This window comes from Brienomyrus brachyistius, chromosome 3 (genome assembly GCF_023856365.1).
Source record: "Brienomyrus brachyistius isolate T26 chromosome 3, BBRACH_0.4, whole genome shotgun sequence".
NCBI lineage: Eukaryota > Metazoa > Chordata > Actinopteri > Osteoglossiformes > Mormyridae > Brienomyrus > Brienomyrus brachyistius.
Window position 1 is genome coordinate 25,799,317 of NC_064535.1, and position 16,543 is coordinate 25,815,859.

General features: G+C 48.5%; 1 protein-coding gene across 15 annotated transcripts in view; it reads left to right on the plus strand.

Annotated features, from left to right (window-relative positions):
* magi2a (membrane associated guanylate kinase, WW and PDZ domain containing 2a) overlaps window positions 1-16,543 on the plus strand; it is a 135,311-nt gene that overhangs the window by 32,050 nt on the left and 86,718 nt on the right. For 14 of the 15 annotated variants that reach the window (XM_049008709.1, XM_049008710.1, XM_049008711.1 and 11 more), the window contains exon 2: window positions 4,348-4,464. In XM_049008709.1, the coding sequence (XP_048864666.1) occupies window positions 4,348-4,464 (117 nt within the window). Of the gene's footprint in view, window positions 1-3,498; window positions 3,616-4,347; window positions 4,465-16,543 lie in introns of those variants that run through there. The other variant, XM_049008720.1, reaches the window with a different exon arrangement.

Genomic DNA, 16,543 nt, shown 5'->3' on the forward strand with positions numbered 1-16,543 from the left:
GACGTGATTATTGCGCCTGTGTGCGTCGTGATGACGATGCCGAAATGATATATTTGCAGCCCTGGTGTGTGTTTGTGTCTATGTGCATGTGTGAGTGTGTGCATCTGCTCACACTGGCGTTTGGTTCTCTCCCCACAGATGTCACAGTTCCCCGCACTCGGAGGAAGCCTGCCTCTCGGGGATACTGCACATAGTGTTTAAACTCGCTCCGGGCGCCATCTGACCAAAACATCAACAGGCTGCCTACAGGCGGCGTTGCTGATGCTGTGTAGCATATCGGCTCTTCGGTGCCACCCCTGTGTCCCCCCCTCACTGTGGATGAGTGGGGATCTGTGGTTTGGGCTGATGCCGTGGGGGCTTTGAGGATTTTGGAGGCCCCTGTTACGGGACACTGCCTTCACTGCTTCCGGCATATTCCTTTCATTGGCTTGTTTCTTGGTGTCTTGTATGGGATCTGCCCTTTTTCCTCTGTGGAGACTCGGCTTACAGACCGGGGCTCGTGCCGCAAGCTTCCGCTAGGTCTTCAACAGCAATCCAGCATGGACGTCTTCTGTGGACCCTCCCCCCCAGCGGCGGTATTGTCATGCAGGCGGTGTCAAGCTCCCTGTGGTGTACATCTGATGGCTTGGTTTCCACGGTGATCAGCAAGTGTAGGCCACATGGGTGGGAGAACGGAAGGGGGGCAGCTCCTCCATTTAATCTTGCGCGTGTGTGTGGTGGGCCAGGGTATATAAGAGTCGGGTCACCTCCGGAAAAATGTGGTGATTTTTCCGGCGAGAATGGGAAGGGGCTGGAATCTGTGTTCGGGGTGGAGATGCTGTCCTGAATGCAGCTGTCCCTCTTTATCTGATAAGAAGGAAAATAGCAAACAGCTGTCTGACTGTCTTTGAATTTGTGACACGCACACTTCACATATTCGTCTTTAAGGGGACTCTCCATTCATTTCTCTAGGGATAACCTTAATCCCAAAGATGACAACCCCTACCCAGCCCTAACCTTAACCATGAGTTACAAAGAAAATACAAGTCTTTTGGCATTTTGAGTTTTTTTTTTATTGAATTCACAGAAATGTATAAGTTTGCACTTGGTATCCTTGTTGGGACCGGAAATCTGGTCCCCACAATGTAATAATTACAAACACACACACAGACAGACAGTGATGAGGTCTCACTGTAACAGTACATCTGCAGATTATAACAGCTACTGGGCTGTAGTGACGACATGTGGGGGGGGGGGTGTGAGGCTGAATGAGTAGGGTTGTTACACACGACTGGCTGCTGGATGATATTTAACGTTTGGTAGCATCACCTCCCTGCACAGGAGGGCAGATGTTGCTCAACCCAGCTGCTTCACTACCTCACATCTTCTTTCGCCATGTTAGTGGGGAATTCCTGTGCAGAGCGTGCGAGGATCGTTGCTTGTAGGAAAAACAGGTGCATTCTGTGTTATCTCTAGTGCCCCATGAGGACTGTCGGTCCTGGGTTCGAATCCAGGCGATCTGAGCGCTGATAGCTATCCAGTGCCTGGTTTTCGTTACCCTGAAAGTGTCGTGGAGCCTTGGATTGAGTGCATATTTTGGTGACACACTTTCTACTGGCTTAAAAGCCAGCTCTGATGTTCCTTCTGTGCCCCCCCTCCTTGTGCGATATCTAAATTTGGAGAGTGGTGCCTGGGGTGTTGGGGGGGGGGAGGGATAATTTCCATCATTAACCCTGCACGCACGAGCTTAGATTCTCCATCATTCTCAGTTAAGACACCGCGATTCACCCCTCCTTAACTGTGAGTTTCGCTGAGTTGCATCAGTCCTGATGCTCTTGGGACGAAGCGGCCGCTGTCTCCCCAATGACGCGCGGCCCTTTAAGGATCCAAGCGCTGCCTTGGTTAAACGGCAGCAGCACCGCCGAGTGCTGTGCTCTAATCCCCACCAATCGGCACGAAATAACCAACAACTGAGGTGTTCCCCATCTCCCGCCTGAAGGATCTCCAGTATGGCAGATGTATCTCTCACTCTCTCTTTCTCTCTCTCTCTGTCTCGCACGCACACACACACACAAAAGGAAGGTTTCGCCCAAAATACGATCGGCCAACAGCAGCAGACGTGATCGAGCAAACAGCCGGCGCTGCTCTGTGTGAGGTTGTTGGGGGAATGGCTCCTGGCTCCTCCCGCTTGGCGATGCTTCTCCATCCCCTGGGCCCCTGGTGACTCCGGCTGTGCCTCTGTGGTTCCATTTGCTGTACCTCCGTGATCCACTGTTTTCTTTAGCAAGTTGCGTTGTGTTCAGGGCCCGCCCTGTGGTCCGTCGTAGGTCTCAGTTGGATCTGTAGTGCAGGAGTGTGTATGTTGCCTGTACCTATGCACTTCAGGGGTCACAACCTGGTCAGCCTTAATGTTACGTGGTTCAGTCATCGCCAAGGGCACGTACACCCCCTCAAGGGGTCACCTTGTGCTCCTACTCCATGATGGTGGCAGTCCCCTGGGTGCCAAGCCGACCCCTCCCCCCAATGGATGCTAGGCGATGCATTTGTGATTTGGAGTAATCCTTTCCAGCCCTAGGAGCTCCGTCATTTTTTCGGAATGCATTTTTTCCCCCACATAGGCGTGTTGTCTCATTGGTTTTTCTGACTTCATCGGCAACAAACTTGCAGACATGCCAGCGACGTCTCTGCGCGATGATTTCACACGACGCCGGGATATTGGACCGCGTGCCGGTCGCAGTGCCCAAAGCCACCAAAAGGGGGCGCTCCAGGACCTCCGGAGCCTGGTCGTCCAATCAGATGCAGGCTATCGCAGCGCTAGGTCCCCCTAGGCAGAGCGCTTCTTCCTCTGTTGCCTCCCCGACACTCGCCGTCTCTCCTTCTCTCCCCCCCCCCCGTTTCTCTCTTCTCCGCCGCGTACCCGATTAACCGCGCAGGGCAGGCTGTCCACCTCGTCGGGGAGACAAACTCGTGGACGGGAAAGGCGCCGGGTGGTGAGCGCGGGGCCCCTTCCCTTTCCCACCCCTAGGGGAGTTAGCGACGGAACGATCTAAGCGGCTCATCCCGGAGATTTACCTGAGAAGAACGGCGGCCACGGGCCGGTGGCCGGGAACATCTGTAGCAGCTGGAGAAGAGCTCCGTCAGCTGCCTTTGTGAGAGTGCTTTTTAATCCTTATCGTGCATGTGTGTGTGGGTGACAGCGAGAAGCTCCTGGCTTCATTGCAGCATCTTTTCCTGTCTTTTAATTGATCCCCTGAAAAGCGGCAGACTGTTGATGTAATGATGCGCGCGCTTGGCTCGCGGGATGCGCGCGCGGCTCCCAGGCTACCCTTTGCATAGCGGCATGTATTTATTCTGCCACATGCCTGATTAACATCAGTTGAGTGCTGTGTGTTTCTGTGGGTCTTTGCCACTGGATGATACGTTTTTAGAGCATGTCTCTTCAACTTGCTCTCTGGAACACTTGCCAAAGATTGTATTATTTCTGTGTGTCCAAAAAAGAAAAAAAATAGCCCCGTGAAGCTTTAAAGCTTGCCACTTTGCGTTGTCAAGCTGACGCGACGGGTCTTTTGAAGTATAAAATCCGGACGTCGCTGCTGGTGGCTGGAGATTTGTCCCGCCATCTGAATCGATCGCCAGGTACGGTTTCAAACGAATGTCCTTAGTTAGAAGACGGCGGTTGGCAGCTCCGTGTTTATCGCGTCCGTGTTTCTCCGCATGCCGGATGGCAGTTGCAGTGTTTTATAATTTAGACCCGAAAGGCTGAGCGATTATCCTGGTTTGCTTCTGCACATCTGGGGGTTGGAGGGGGCTCACACGTCTTATAACTATCTTTCATCTAATAGGAAAATACAGTTTTTAGCGAATAAAATAAGACATGCCTATCACCCCCCCCCCCCCACAGATATATGCCCTAGTCACACCTCTCCCAGTGAAGTAGTATACGGTGATTTCTTCAGTCTGTAGCATATATTTTCATCACTGGAGTGTAATGGGGAGGTGTAGTGGGAGGGGCTGGGGAGCAGAGTCCCCCCCATCCCATCTCAGGGATTGGCTTTCGGATGTATGTGTTACCCAAGCACGTCCTTAGTAAACACACTCCTGGCTTGCTGAGTCCATAGATGTATCTGCTCACCAGGTGGAGGGTATATTATGGCCCTTACCCTCCTCGACAAGCAGCTTTTCCTGGATTAGAGAATAGGAGAGTGGCGGGCCATTTCCTGAGCCGGTTCTACACCACAAATGTGTTTGTTCTGTCGCCGGTCCTGGGTCTGACAGTTGTCAAGGTGCTGAAGGAGTGGGGAAAGTAAACAGCAATTAGTGAAGCCTGGGTGTTCCCCACTGAGACTATCTCGTTATCTGTCTCTGCAGGAGGCATCGTTGACAAAGACCTCCGGCGCTACCTCAACCTCCGCTTCCAGAAGGGCTCCGTGGACCACGAGCTCCAACAGACCATCCGGGACAACCTCTACCTCCGGACTGTGCCCTGTGAGTTTTCTTCACGTCTCTGATGCGATCTACTGGGGTTGGTGAATTGTTGAACTGACACGGGAGAGGTTGTTTTCCCAGCTGCATGAAAATGTGATTTGCTGTGGTAACAAACTCAATGGATAATTGAAGCCTTCCCTGGGCTATGAAGGATTATTATTTGCTGCTGGTGTATGAATGTGGTGTCCATGTTTCCTTCCTCCATATTGTCTGGACAGAAATGACGGCTCTATAACGATGATCTGTTTTGGTGTAGAGACTCTTTCTACAGTATGTGGCTTTAAGGTCTTTTTGTGCTGTGTTTGTGCTGTAACATACACTCCGCATGGCATCCACCACAAGGTCGCAGAACAACAGGCATCGGCACAGCCTGTGTCGAGAGCAAACGTGAATCAGCAGTCCTTAAGATGAATGCCAGAATTCCCATGTTAGGGTGCATGAGTGTTTGTCCAACATCCTTGGTCAGCCAAGCGAAAATTTGCCCCTTGAGAAACAAACGACAAACACGTTTTTGGACAGTCTGCTCACCTACTGTTAGGTATTGTTGGTGAAGAATGACATCACTGGTTGACCTTTTCTTGTGCTTCTGCCATCCTTGGTGCTTTCTGGGACATATTGAATGCTTTTTGTGCTGAGTGTCATTTTAGGCTGCTGGTCCTGGGAAACATGAAAGCACAGAATGAATGTTTATAGTTTGCGCCCACTGTGTTGGGGGGAACCTGCGTGTAACAGGGGCAGATATGTCTGAATGTCCCAACAGGCTTAAAAGAGGCTGTGTCCGAGTGGTATTACCAACCTGGTAAAGTCTCTTTCCACCCAGGCCTCTCTGCATTCACCTGGGATGCGGGGGGGGGGCTGCTGTGAGATTGCTTTCATTTGTTGCTGGTGACACTGGCAGTGTGACTATGAATGGCTTGTACTGTGGTGAATTATGACCCAGTTTGGCTTTTAAGGTTATGTAGAATGCCATCATTGGCTGCTATGGATCGTACTTTAATATTGCACAACACAATGGCTGTATACCAAGCATGATGAAGGGTATGTCTGTCCTGCTCCTGTACCGGTTAACTATGTTAATGACCTCCATGTAATCTTTTTTTTTCTTTTTAAAAGAACAAAAAGCAAGCGGAAAGGGCGATGGTGAAAGAGTTTGAAAGTGTCATAATATTTAAGGACAGTAACAGTGAATGAGGCATAATTGTAAAGGACAGTATCAGGTGGTTTGAAAGTGTCTGAAAATGTCATGATATTAAAGGACGGTAACAGGTGGTCTACTTCTCTCAGCAAGTGGCATGTGGAATATGGAGTCTATTATTCCATTATGTGTCTTTTAAGAATAATGCTTTCTTAAGACAAATAATAATAAGATATAATCATTTATAAGGTATAATAAGTGCCATTAAAAGTATTAGTTTCTCTTTTTTTGCCTTCATAAAAGGAAGATAGTTTAATGAACGTTTCACTAGGGCCTCATGTACATTACTGAAGTATATCCTTAACGGTGTGTCCTTCAAAACTCTCCTGTACTGTGGATGCAGTGGATAAAAGATGTAAATAAAGCCCTTTTGGAGTGGAACTTCAAGTAGCCGTTTGAAGTGTCTGTACAGAGAAGGAATATCTTAACTAGAGGGTTTAATGATCCCTTTATAATCGCCCCTCAGGTTCCACCTAAGCATGAAGTGTTGCTGTACACGCCTGTAATTTACTGGGTGTGACAGTGGGTTAAAAGATGCTGGATGTGGGCAGGGGATATGGGCCGGGGAATGTTGGGCTGATCCTTGGTTGTGGGGCTGGCATGCTGATCTTTTTGTTTGGCTTTTAGGGGCTTCAGTATGTGAAAGTGAGAGCATTGAGTGCCTTAAGTCAAGAGAGCCTTTTATGTCAACTCAGGGCAGTGGTTCTCAAACTCGGTCCTCGGGACCCACTGCTCTGCTTGTTTTCCAGCTATCCCTGCCCTACACACTGCTAATTACCTGGATCAGGTGTGTTCAGTCAATGAGAAGCTGAAAGACAGCTGGAACTTGTGTGTGGGGCAGGGATAGCTGGAAAACAAGCAGGGCAGTGGGTCCCGAGGACCAAGTTTCAGAACCGCTGACTTAGGGAGTGTGAAATCATGGAGTCTTCCTCTAGTGAGGAAAAGCAGGGTTACACTCAAACGTCCCAAACGGGATTGTCACCTTATCCTGGCACCTGACTTCCACAGTACCTCTGACCATCTTGGTGAAGGAGAAATATTAGTTACAGGGCCCAGGGTGGTACTTTGATAGGTGTTTCCTGGGGTTTAGTCTATGTAGAAGGGCCAAATTGGGTCAAGTGTCACTTGAGTAGTAGAGTCCAGAAGCTCTTGGTTTAGAAGGATACAGTGATCATTTGCCAAGTAAAATAAATTTAAGCATGAAGCAGAGCAAGGGGAACAATAACTGTGGTGTCTAATTCAGCCTTAATGGTGTTTTTGATGGGACCATCTAGCTCTTGCCTGATTGTTTGCCTTGGGAGTTTGCCAACACCAGCCATGTGCGGTGTTGTGTCCAGGTCTTGTGGTGGAACAGGGTTCTTTAAATCCAGTGGGTTGTGAGTGACCGCTGCCTTGTCCTGCTCCACAGCACATGTTAAATTCTGCGCTTTGGTGAGTTCTGTGTTCGCTCATGTCCCTCGAATTCTCATGGAGTGACAAGGGGCCAATAGCAGAGTTTGGCATGGAGGGTGAGACCTGCACTCCAGGTCCTGGGTGAAATTGGCTACCCAAATCACTAATCTTCAGTTGTCATGGCTCTTTGCGGCAGCACTGGTGAATGCCTGACATTACATGAATAGATCAGCATTTACACCCCCCACCACCACAACACCACAAGTGGGCAGCCATACTAAGGCTTCATGTTCTCCCTTGAAAAAGTATAGGTCAGACGCTCGGTCAGAACCAATGACAGCATATGCACAGGATCGTGGAAACCCTCAGTTGTGATGACACACTGTTGATGACCAATCCTGGACATGTGAGACCTGACTTGGCCGTACCGCTTTCACGCCTTGTTCACTGTACCGCTTTGCTCACCCAGGCTGGGAGGGAAGGTGGGGGCACATTTTTCCCATTTCCTTGGAAAGCTTATGGAGTACGGAATCCCGCCCCAGTTGCCCTCTCCCTTTTAGTGTAAATGTAGCCTCACTGTGGTGACTTTACGTATATTGACTCTGTAGGAAGGCCAGCATCGTGGAAGGTGGGAGGAGAGGCGATGGAGATTTAGCGAGGTGTGTTTTTAGTGGAGAGTGTGACATGATCTACGAGAAGGGAAGGTGGCAGGGGCACACTAATGGGGAGCTTGACTGCACTCTCTCGCTGAGTGGTGCTGACGGAGATTCCACTCCCAAGCTGAGATCAGGTTTCCCACGCTGCCAGTGTTTATCCCCTCTGCGTGGGCATCAGTCTCATCCTGCCTCCCAGAAGGATCTCATTCCCTCTCCCTGTTTATGGGTGTCAGATTGATTGATGACATTGATGATGATGATAATCGTCCGCACCCAATTTCTAAATTATTCATGGCAGCTGTATTGGATCAGGGCCACCCAGTGTTATGAAGATAGCCCCGCAGCTTCCAGGGCCATGCCTGCAGGAAAGACCTTTATTCAATTTGAATTTAAGGGAAGCAATGCCAAGCTCGTGACCTCCTTCTTTCCTTCTGTTGTGCCCATCCTCATCCTTCTCGTCATCTTGTGGGGATATCCAATGGCCAGCAGCCACGCATTCCTATCAGCTCCATCCAAAATCCAGGCTCCCACCCCAACCATCCAGCCCCCTCTCACTCTTCTGATAGCCCGAGGACAGCGCCCACCAGTTCGCTCCTTCACGTCGCTCCAAGTCTTGCTCAGGGTTGCCATGGAAACCACTGTCCCCACTCCCCCCCCCCCCCCCCGCATACGTCAGAAGGAACCCCCCAGTTATCCCCCCCCCCCCCCAACACACTTCTTGGCTGTTCCTGCTGTAGATGTGAAAGACACAACACGTGGATCACAGTGCACTGGAGGCCTCCTGCTGCTTCTTGTGAAGTACAGTGACCGTTATTGGTTATTTTTATCACCCCACGAAATTTTCTGGAACGTTCTTTGAGGTCGGCAATGTCCAAGGGGAAGCTCTCTGCTACGATTTGCCGGGGGAACGCAGATGTGGTAAACGTGTCGAGAGAGTCCGGGTGCGGCCAGGCCTCCCAGCAGAAGTACACCTGGAGCGGCAGGCTAAACAAGATAGGATACTGAGGCTAACTGAGATAATATCCCGCTAATATCTCAGGTTCCTGTGTTGGGCCAGTGCAGGACATATGAGGGTCGTGGAATATCTGGATCAGATGGCTTTTACCTGTAGGAGATACAGTCTCTCCCACTATCACTGTGTAGCAGATTAGCATTCAGGAACTGCCATGTTTGCCAGAACTTGTTTGCTGTCAGGACCAGATGGCCAGGTGAGGTCACACGGATGTAGAACTGAATAGGTTGCTGAACTAAGTGATCACTTGCCCAAAATGGTGCTGCAGCATTGCCCCTGGTGTCTGAATCAGGTTAGGGCTTTCGTGTGCTGCTCCTGCTCTCCTAATATCACTTGCCTTTTTCTTAATTTTTTTCATGATACTGCTGTGGTGGTATTGCGTAACAAGTCCTGCCATGCCCCATTTCTCTGAGAGATCCAACCTACCGGAAAAGGGTCTCAATTAAATGCTAATCTCAGAGAATTAAAACCCACTTGCGGTTCCTGTGGTCATTCTCGGCATGGAGCAGAGCTCCCCTGTTCCTCCCATCTGGCTCAGTTTAGACAGTTTTACCAGCTTTCAGAAGGTTTCGTAGTGCTGATATTGTGTTGTCCGGGTGTATAAAACGTCTTACCTTATAAATACTATGTTTTCAGCCTTTGCGTGTGGCCTTTCTGAAGTGGGAAAGTTTTTTTTTTTTTTTGAGTGGGAAAAGAGGAACAGGTGGGCTGCCTGTTTGTTCTGTAGCGGAACAGCAACGGGGTACTGTAGGCTGAGATGATGCCGCATCATATTGCCACGGTTTTGTTCACCACTTGATTGCTGTGTAGGTGATGTTCGGCCCACGAACCCAGCCCTTGTGGTTCTGGGAGTGAAACTGGACCCCAGGGGTGTACAGTGGCAGGCTGTTTCCTGGATCAGCCTTCTCAATGGGGCCTTATTCCCACCCAGCACTGGGGGGGGACAGCTGGGGTCCGGAGGAGAGCTGTTGAATAAGCCTTTGAGACCGCCCCCTGGCTCGGCCCCGGGGCCCCAAGTCGCATGCGGAAAAGGAAGGACGCTGCCGGGCAAGAGAGATGAGATTGTTCCCGCCGCCCATCAATATTCATGTGCTGGGCTGTGAGACGGGCGAGGCTGCGGGGCCACAGGGCTGTGGGTGGAGAAGCGGAGCAGAGAAATGCAGGAGAAAGAGGAGCAGAGGGGAGAGGAAGGGAGTGGGGGGGCTGTGTGCCAACTCTGCCCCGGGGAGGTGCAGTAGAGCCGCTCATTCGGAAGCAAACGCTTGGGACATCTATTATTCACCTTGGTTGGACCTGCTCTCACACACACCCCAGTACATACCATGTTTGTGTTCTTGTCAATGCGTATGTCCACCCAAGTAAACATACCATAGCGCGCTCTATCCTCAAATAAACATCACCCACACCTCAAAGGGTCTTGCTTGATCTCATTTCGTTGCTTTGCATAGTCTCTCATCTCTCGTGTGGTGGTGACGGTTAACCCTACTCCTATAAGCCCTTGTGGCTGAGGAAGGTGCTGGCTTTTGGTTGCTCTCGGTCACCTACCAGTTACACATCAACATTGGATCCCAGTCACTATGGGATGCCTATTAACATGGGTCGCATTTTTTTAGCCCATGCTGTTAGAAGGTGTATCCATCCAAGCCTCATGATGGGGAAATTCTTGGGGCAACTGAAGTCTTGCTTTCACAATGTTTTTTAATATGGTGTTGTCATTATCTTGCACCGGGTGGTATCGTCCACATTGGCCTTGCCATCTGTCTGTGAACCTTCTGTGAACACCTAGACAGTTATCTAAGTGGGACTGTAGAAACATCTCCATTTTGACCATGGATATTCCCACTCAGACTTCCCTGAATCCCATAATGCAAATCTTCCTTCTCTAATACTGATTGAAAATAAGTATAACAAACAAACCAACCTCATACGAGGGTTGTTCTCCATCTTATCATGATTTGATAACCTTCCCTGTGTCTCCTTCCTTGCAGATAGAAATATCAGAGCAGGGCACTGAGTTGTGCCGATATCAGCTTCAGTCTATTTCATACCTGACTCTTATGCTAATTCAGCAAACTACTACATTTAGGCGGAATTGTGGCTTCACTTGTTACAGACGTAGGTGGTACTGACTGAGCTCGGTGATGCTTTCCTGAATATAAAAAGGAATGATTCGGGTTAAAGTGTGACCTGGCATGTGGTCTTCTTCTTCTGTGGTTCTTGGGGTGGAGTGTACGGTCTCTCAGGATTTCGTCGCGCCTGTCATTTCCGATATTGCTTCTGTGTGGGTCCCTGTTGTCACCCAACAAAATCAAGCCTTCTGGATCTGACCATTTTTGCCAGTGTGCATAATTGTGCCCCCACCTCCCTGCCACTTCTACCCCCCACTCCTTCATCTCTGTGGGTGGGACAGTTGTACTCTTGAAGCTTCTCATTGTATCGCTATGTATTAATATAGAGATCAGTGGGAGCCGGGGACTCAGAGGGATGCCTGTTGTACCAGTTTGCGTTTTTTAGTGGGTAGCGCTGTTGGAAGTTGAATCCCACCCCTGCTCATTGTGTATGGAGAGGTATTCCTCTATCCAAAGAGTTGCCAGTAGAGTATTTTTATGTGTGCATGTGCCCTGTGATGGATTAGCATCTTATCCCCTGCCTTGTGCCCTGTACTTCCTGGCACAGGCTCCAGACGCCCTGTGGTCCTGTACTGAATCACCAGTTGGATGATGGATGGATGGATGTTGGGGGGTCATTTTCTTAAGCTCTTTCTTTTTGCACAGTTTTAAAGAATACTTGCAAGTCTGTATTTCAGGACATCTGATCTTTGGCTCCTTGGTGCAGCTATATTGGGAAAATAAATTGAATTGAATTGAACCGAATTCATTGAGTCATTGCCTCACAGGACCTGTCGCTTAGATTTGTCTTCTGCAAGAAGAGAACTTAATTTGTTGAATTAAAAAAATGACATGGGATAATTTTCTTTTGCGGTTAATTACTGGAGTTTCATTATCAAATCTGCTCTAGATTCTGTAGTGAATTTTGTTTACATGCGCGTGCATATGCATCTAGAATATTCCTCAGAATATTTCCCATCTTAGGCCGTGAAGGGACTATGACAGTTTTGGTGGGGAAGCTGTCTTTAGGTGTCACACACTGTCCCACTGTCATGTCAGCTGCGGCCATGGCCAATCATGTGAAAAAGCTGACTTACCCAGAATGCACTGCTCCTTTCCCTATCACTGTGAATTTTTTTCAGTGCAAGTGGCTTTCCTCTGCTAACTTTTTGTCCTGGTCTTGGAATGGGGCTTCATGTCGACTGTCATGCGGTAAATATGAGTTAAGCTGGTGGCTGACTATTTTGTGTGTGTATGTGTGCAAAATATATATTTTTAAATTAAAATCTATAATAGAGCCTTTATACTGGTGAAGACTTCACGTGTGGCTGTGTCTCGCCTTAATGGCACACCCCCCATCTCTAAGTGTCTGCTTGTCTCTCTGTCAGTCCCTGTGGGCTGAGCCCCTGAGTGACTGACAGCTGCCAGGGCTTAGCTGCAGACCATGTAGCGGTATGCTGGTGGATTAACTGGGACAAGACAGCAGAAAGCCCAGTGTAAACAAGGCGTCAGTGCGGAGAGTCACGCAGAAAAGCAAGGTCATGTGAGCTGGGGCCAGAGCACAGTTAACTTCATGTGGAAGGGAGGATCATGACCAGAATACATGAGGATGACTTCAATAGCCCCTCCCACTGACTAGTCTTTTAGAAAGAGCAAAAAGATGCTGTCATGGCTTGGAGTTCCAGATGCTTCACTGCTGTTACTCCTTCAAATACTCTTCTTCCCAATAGGAAAGGAGCTTTAAATCTTCCCTTGAATACAAAGGAAATCGAATAAAGCCCAGGGTGTCTCCCTGGACAAGGGTGTGTGCCAAATAGTTGTAGTGCAAAGCTGTGTGCCGTTACACACCCACCCCACCCCCCTTCTGCACTTCAAAGCCCTGGCCTGCAACGTTGCTTGAGGTGACTCACAGTGAAGTATTTACTTACACAAGTGGCTCTTATCTCATTGGTTAGCTGGAAGCAGCACGCAGACACACACTCTCCACACATACACATTGTGCAAAGGGACCTTTTCACGAACAATTCACTGGGACCTGAGATTTCTATTGAGAGAAAGCAGGGGCCTGCCTTGCGATCCTATGATGAGGAATGCGATTTAACTTGAAGAGAGTGTCTATCCATAGGTCAGTCTGCTTATCCAGCATAGGGTTGCTGCGAGTCTGGGGCCTATCCCAGGATCCACGGGGACCGAAGCATGGGACATTCTGCATGGGATGCCAGCAGTTAGAGGGTGCATGTTCGTTCTGGATTTGGATGCCATCAAATGGTGCCAGCATGGTGCTTGAGCTTGATATTTGGTCACGTCAGGATGGTGCTGCCAAAAGATGTGAGGAAGCCACAGCCCATTTCAGTGAGGATCTCTCCAGGCCTATCACGGTGCATTGAGTGCCTTGAGGTGCAGATTCTGCATAGATGCTTGGGGGGCTGTCACTCAGAGAGTGGCTCACAGACATCTGTTTTGATCATTTATCCCTTGGGGTTTGTGTGATGTTCAGTTTTCTGGGGTGCAGTCGCCATGCGCGTTTGACAGGGGGCTCCAGAACATGAGCACGCAGTTGTCAGGGGCCCCCATTAGCGTCCTGAACACTGCTTTATGGAAGGCGACCCCCACGGCGGCGGGCGCTTCCAGGAGTAACTCGGAGACATGTGTCTGTGGCCCTCAGAGCCGGCAGCACGAAGCCAGATGGGGAATCGGCTCACTGAGCAGAAGTGGGGGCTTCTGCACGCCATCTTTGTCCTTAACGGTGGACAATGCAAAAATTTCACAGCAAACCATTTGAGCTTAACGTGATGGCCTCTGTCCTGTGTTGATGAAAGCCAATCATATCACAATCAAACAAAGTAAATGGAATTTCAGATAAGTCTTTCGACTGTGATACTCATGCATTTAAGTTATTTATAGAATTAAAGCACTTTTTATTTATTTTCATGTGTGGCCTCTGTCCTGTGTTCATGTGTGTTCATTTATTTATTTCCTTTTGTATCGATGTCATTCTGAACCAGCTAGTTATCCCTGGAATAATTTGCAGTACAAGACTGGATAAATGGGCAAAATGCATAGGCCAGCTAGCCTTGGAAATTCCCAGAATGCACAGTTGTATAAATGGCAAAAGCGTCAAACTGTGCGAGAAAGCGATGAATAATAATAATGATGAGCGTTAGATTCATTATTAACATTTAAAAATAAATATATATTTTTTGCATTCAGAACATCGCTCTATGTCTGAATTAATTCTTGAGAATGTTTAATATCACTATAACAGCATTGTTTTGGTTTGTCACCCCCAACCTTAATATAAACATTGATTAACAAATTAAAAAAGGATTTGTAGTGCATGGAAGCACATTCCAACAGTGCCTGGTTGACTTATGGAATGCCATTCAGGGAAATACTCATTCCAGACTGAGAGGGGCGTGTCATTGTGTCACTGGCCTGAATACTGTTTTTTATTTAAAAAAAAAAAAAAAAAGACTAGAAACGATGTGTTTAGGGTGCAGCTTTTTCTTTCTCATCTTGGCTGTTCACCCGATGCTCCTAATAACCAACCTGCGTTCAATTATTAGCATTTAGATTTGGTTGTCCTGTAATTCGCCATAAGTTGAACATGGTAAGTGTAAATTGGAGTTGAACATGGAGTTATATTTCTCACATGCTACTTGTTCACTTTTTCATGATTCTGGTCTCATCCTCCGTTTGGACGAAATGAGTTAAGGAGACAGAAGAGCGAGGGGCCCAGGCTCTTTCCAAAATCAACTTTGCCTGCTCTAAATATAGAAGCTTTACTTTTTTTTCCTGGCAAATGGGTCGCAGTGGGTGAAAGTAAAAGCTGTCACTTGGGCTTGTGTCCTCCTGCGTTACAGCGGAGAGATTGTCCTCTGTCGACGGGAGGTGATGTGCCGGTGTGAAAAAACGTTTTCTGTGCTCAGCTAGAACCTCCCCCCCTTCGAAGAGGAAGTGTAACTGAACGTCACTGGCAGATTTCCCTGAGGGATGGGTCCGCTGTACATCCTGCGCTCTCCAAGCGTGGGGATTGTAATGAATAAACTTTCCAAAGCCCCGGTGGTCTGACGACAGCGGACCTGCTGCAACTCGCTTTCCAGGTTCCTCCTGACCTTTCGTTCCAATGAAAGGCGGTGTTTTTTACCAGAATGAAGCTAATCGGTAATGTGTCCAGGTAAATGGACCCAACCACTCAGTCCCCCATCCATTGCCCTTGTTTCCAGGGCAACTGATGGCACCGTGTTCCTTTATTCTGTGTTTTTATGCACAGACGTTCCTGACATTTTTATTCAGACTATTTTCGATGGCAGGTCAGCCCAGAAGGGTTCTGGACGTATGTCTGCGCAACCCCCACTTACAGGATGGCTGCACTTCTTCGGTGGAAAACTCCAGCTCTTATTGCCATGGAAATGCAAATGGAATGGCACAGTGTAGGGCCTTTGGTAGTTGTGTTGGGGTTATTTGCTGGAATTCTAATGAAAGGAAAAGTGTGAGTTGTCACGTCATTTGATTCACGGTATGCAAGCATGTGGGCATGTTCTTAAATGGTGACTCGGCACAGCAGGAAGACCTGAAGGACACCTTGATGGTGGCCATTGTCTACAGACGGTGACTCACTCGTGTTTATCTTCACTGCTTTCTTGAGTAGGAACAGTTGGTGGGCAGGTAAACACTCTGCTGTGTGCCTGAGAAGCAGTCAGGTTTGGAGTGGGATGTGACACTGCTGTGGAATTGGGCTAAAAAATGCATACTTTTTTGTTTCCCGTGTGTTTTTCTGAAGTTGGTGTGAGTTTTATTTCCTCAAGCACAGTGTCTTAGTCCTCTATTATGTTTGCTGCGCAGAGAAGGAGGGACTGTCCCCTGTGAGACATAAACCCCCCCATATGGGACACTTTCTTGACAGTGGTGTTTGTTGCAATGCTTCTTTGCGGGCAGCTATGAGAGTCCAGTGATGAGACGGATACCCCTTCATCCCTAGTCTTCATTGCCATTTCCAGGGAGGGAACTCAACCACATGTGAAACAGAGGACAGCACAGCAGCGAAACTGCACAGTGTGCTCAGGATAACATGGATACACAAAATGAACACTCAATCCCACTCTGACCAAAGACTTTCTGGACTGTTGAGATTATAGACATTGGTTGATGTTTGTGTGGTATTAAGCTTACAGCCTTGGAGATCTGCTTGTTCACGACTAAAATGACAGTATTCAGCATGGGATCCCATCCTCCCAGTGAAGCGTCCCAGGTTTCCACGCAACGTTCTTCTCAATGTTCCTAAAGCGCTGCGCCTTCGACATATTTGCTAGTGTTTACAAACAAACGGACTGCAGACCGTGTGATCTACTAAGTCTGATAGCTTTTGCCATAAGAGCGTTATGTAACCTGCCCAACATTATTGTTGCATAACACAAAGCTAGAAAAATGGGAAAGAAAAGCATTGGATCAAACGTGGCCATCTTACAGAAATGGCAGTATAGAAGAAGCCTGGGAGAAGTCGAGCTCGTTACGGCATGGGACTCACACATGTTCCCCATATGTGTGATAATCTTACAGCCAGTAATGGGCCAAAGGAGGTTTGTGGAAGCTCAGTGTCAGACAGCCACCTTGAGAGGGCTGGAGCTGTTAAAATAAGACCGACAGGAAGGGTGAGTGCCTGCAAAACTCATGATTAGTAATGGGCAGCAGGTGCTGCGATGCATACGGACCAGGT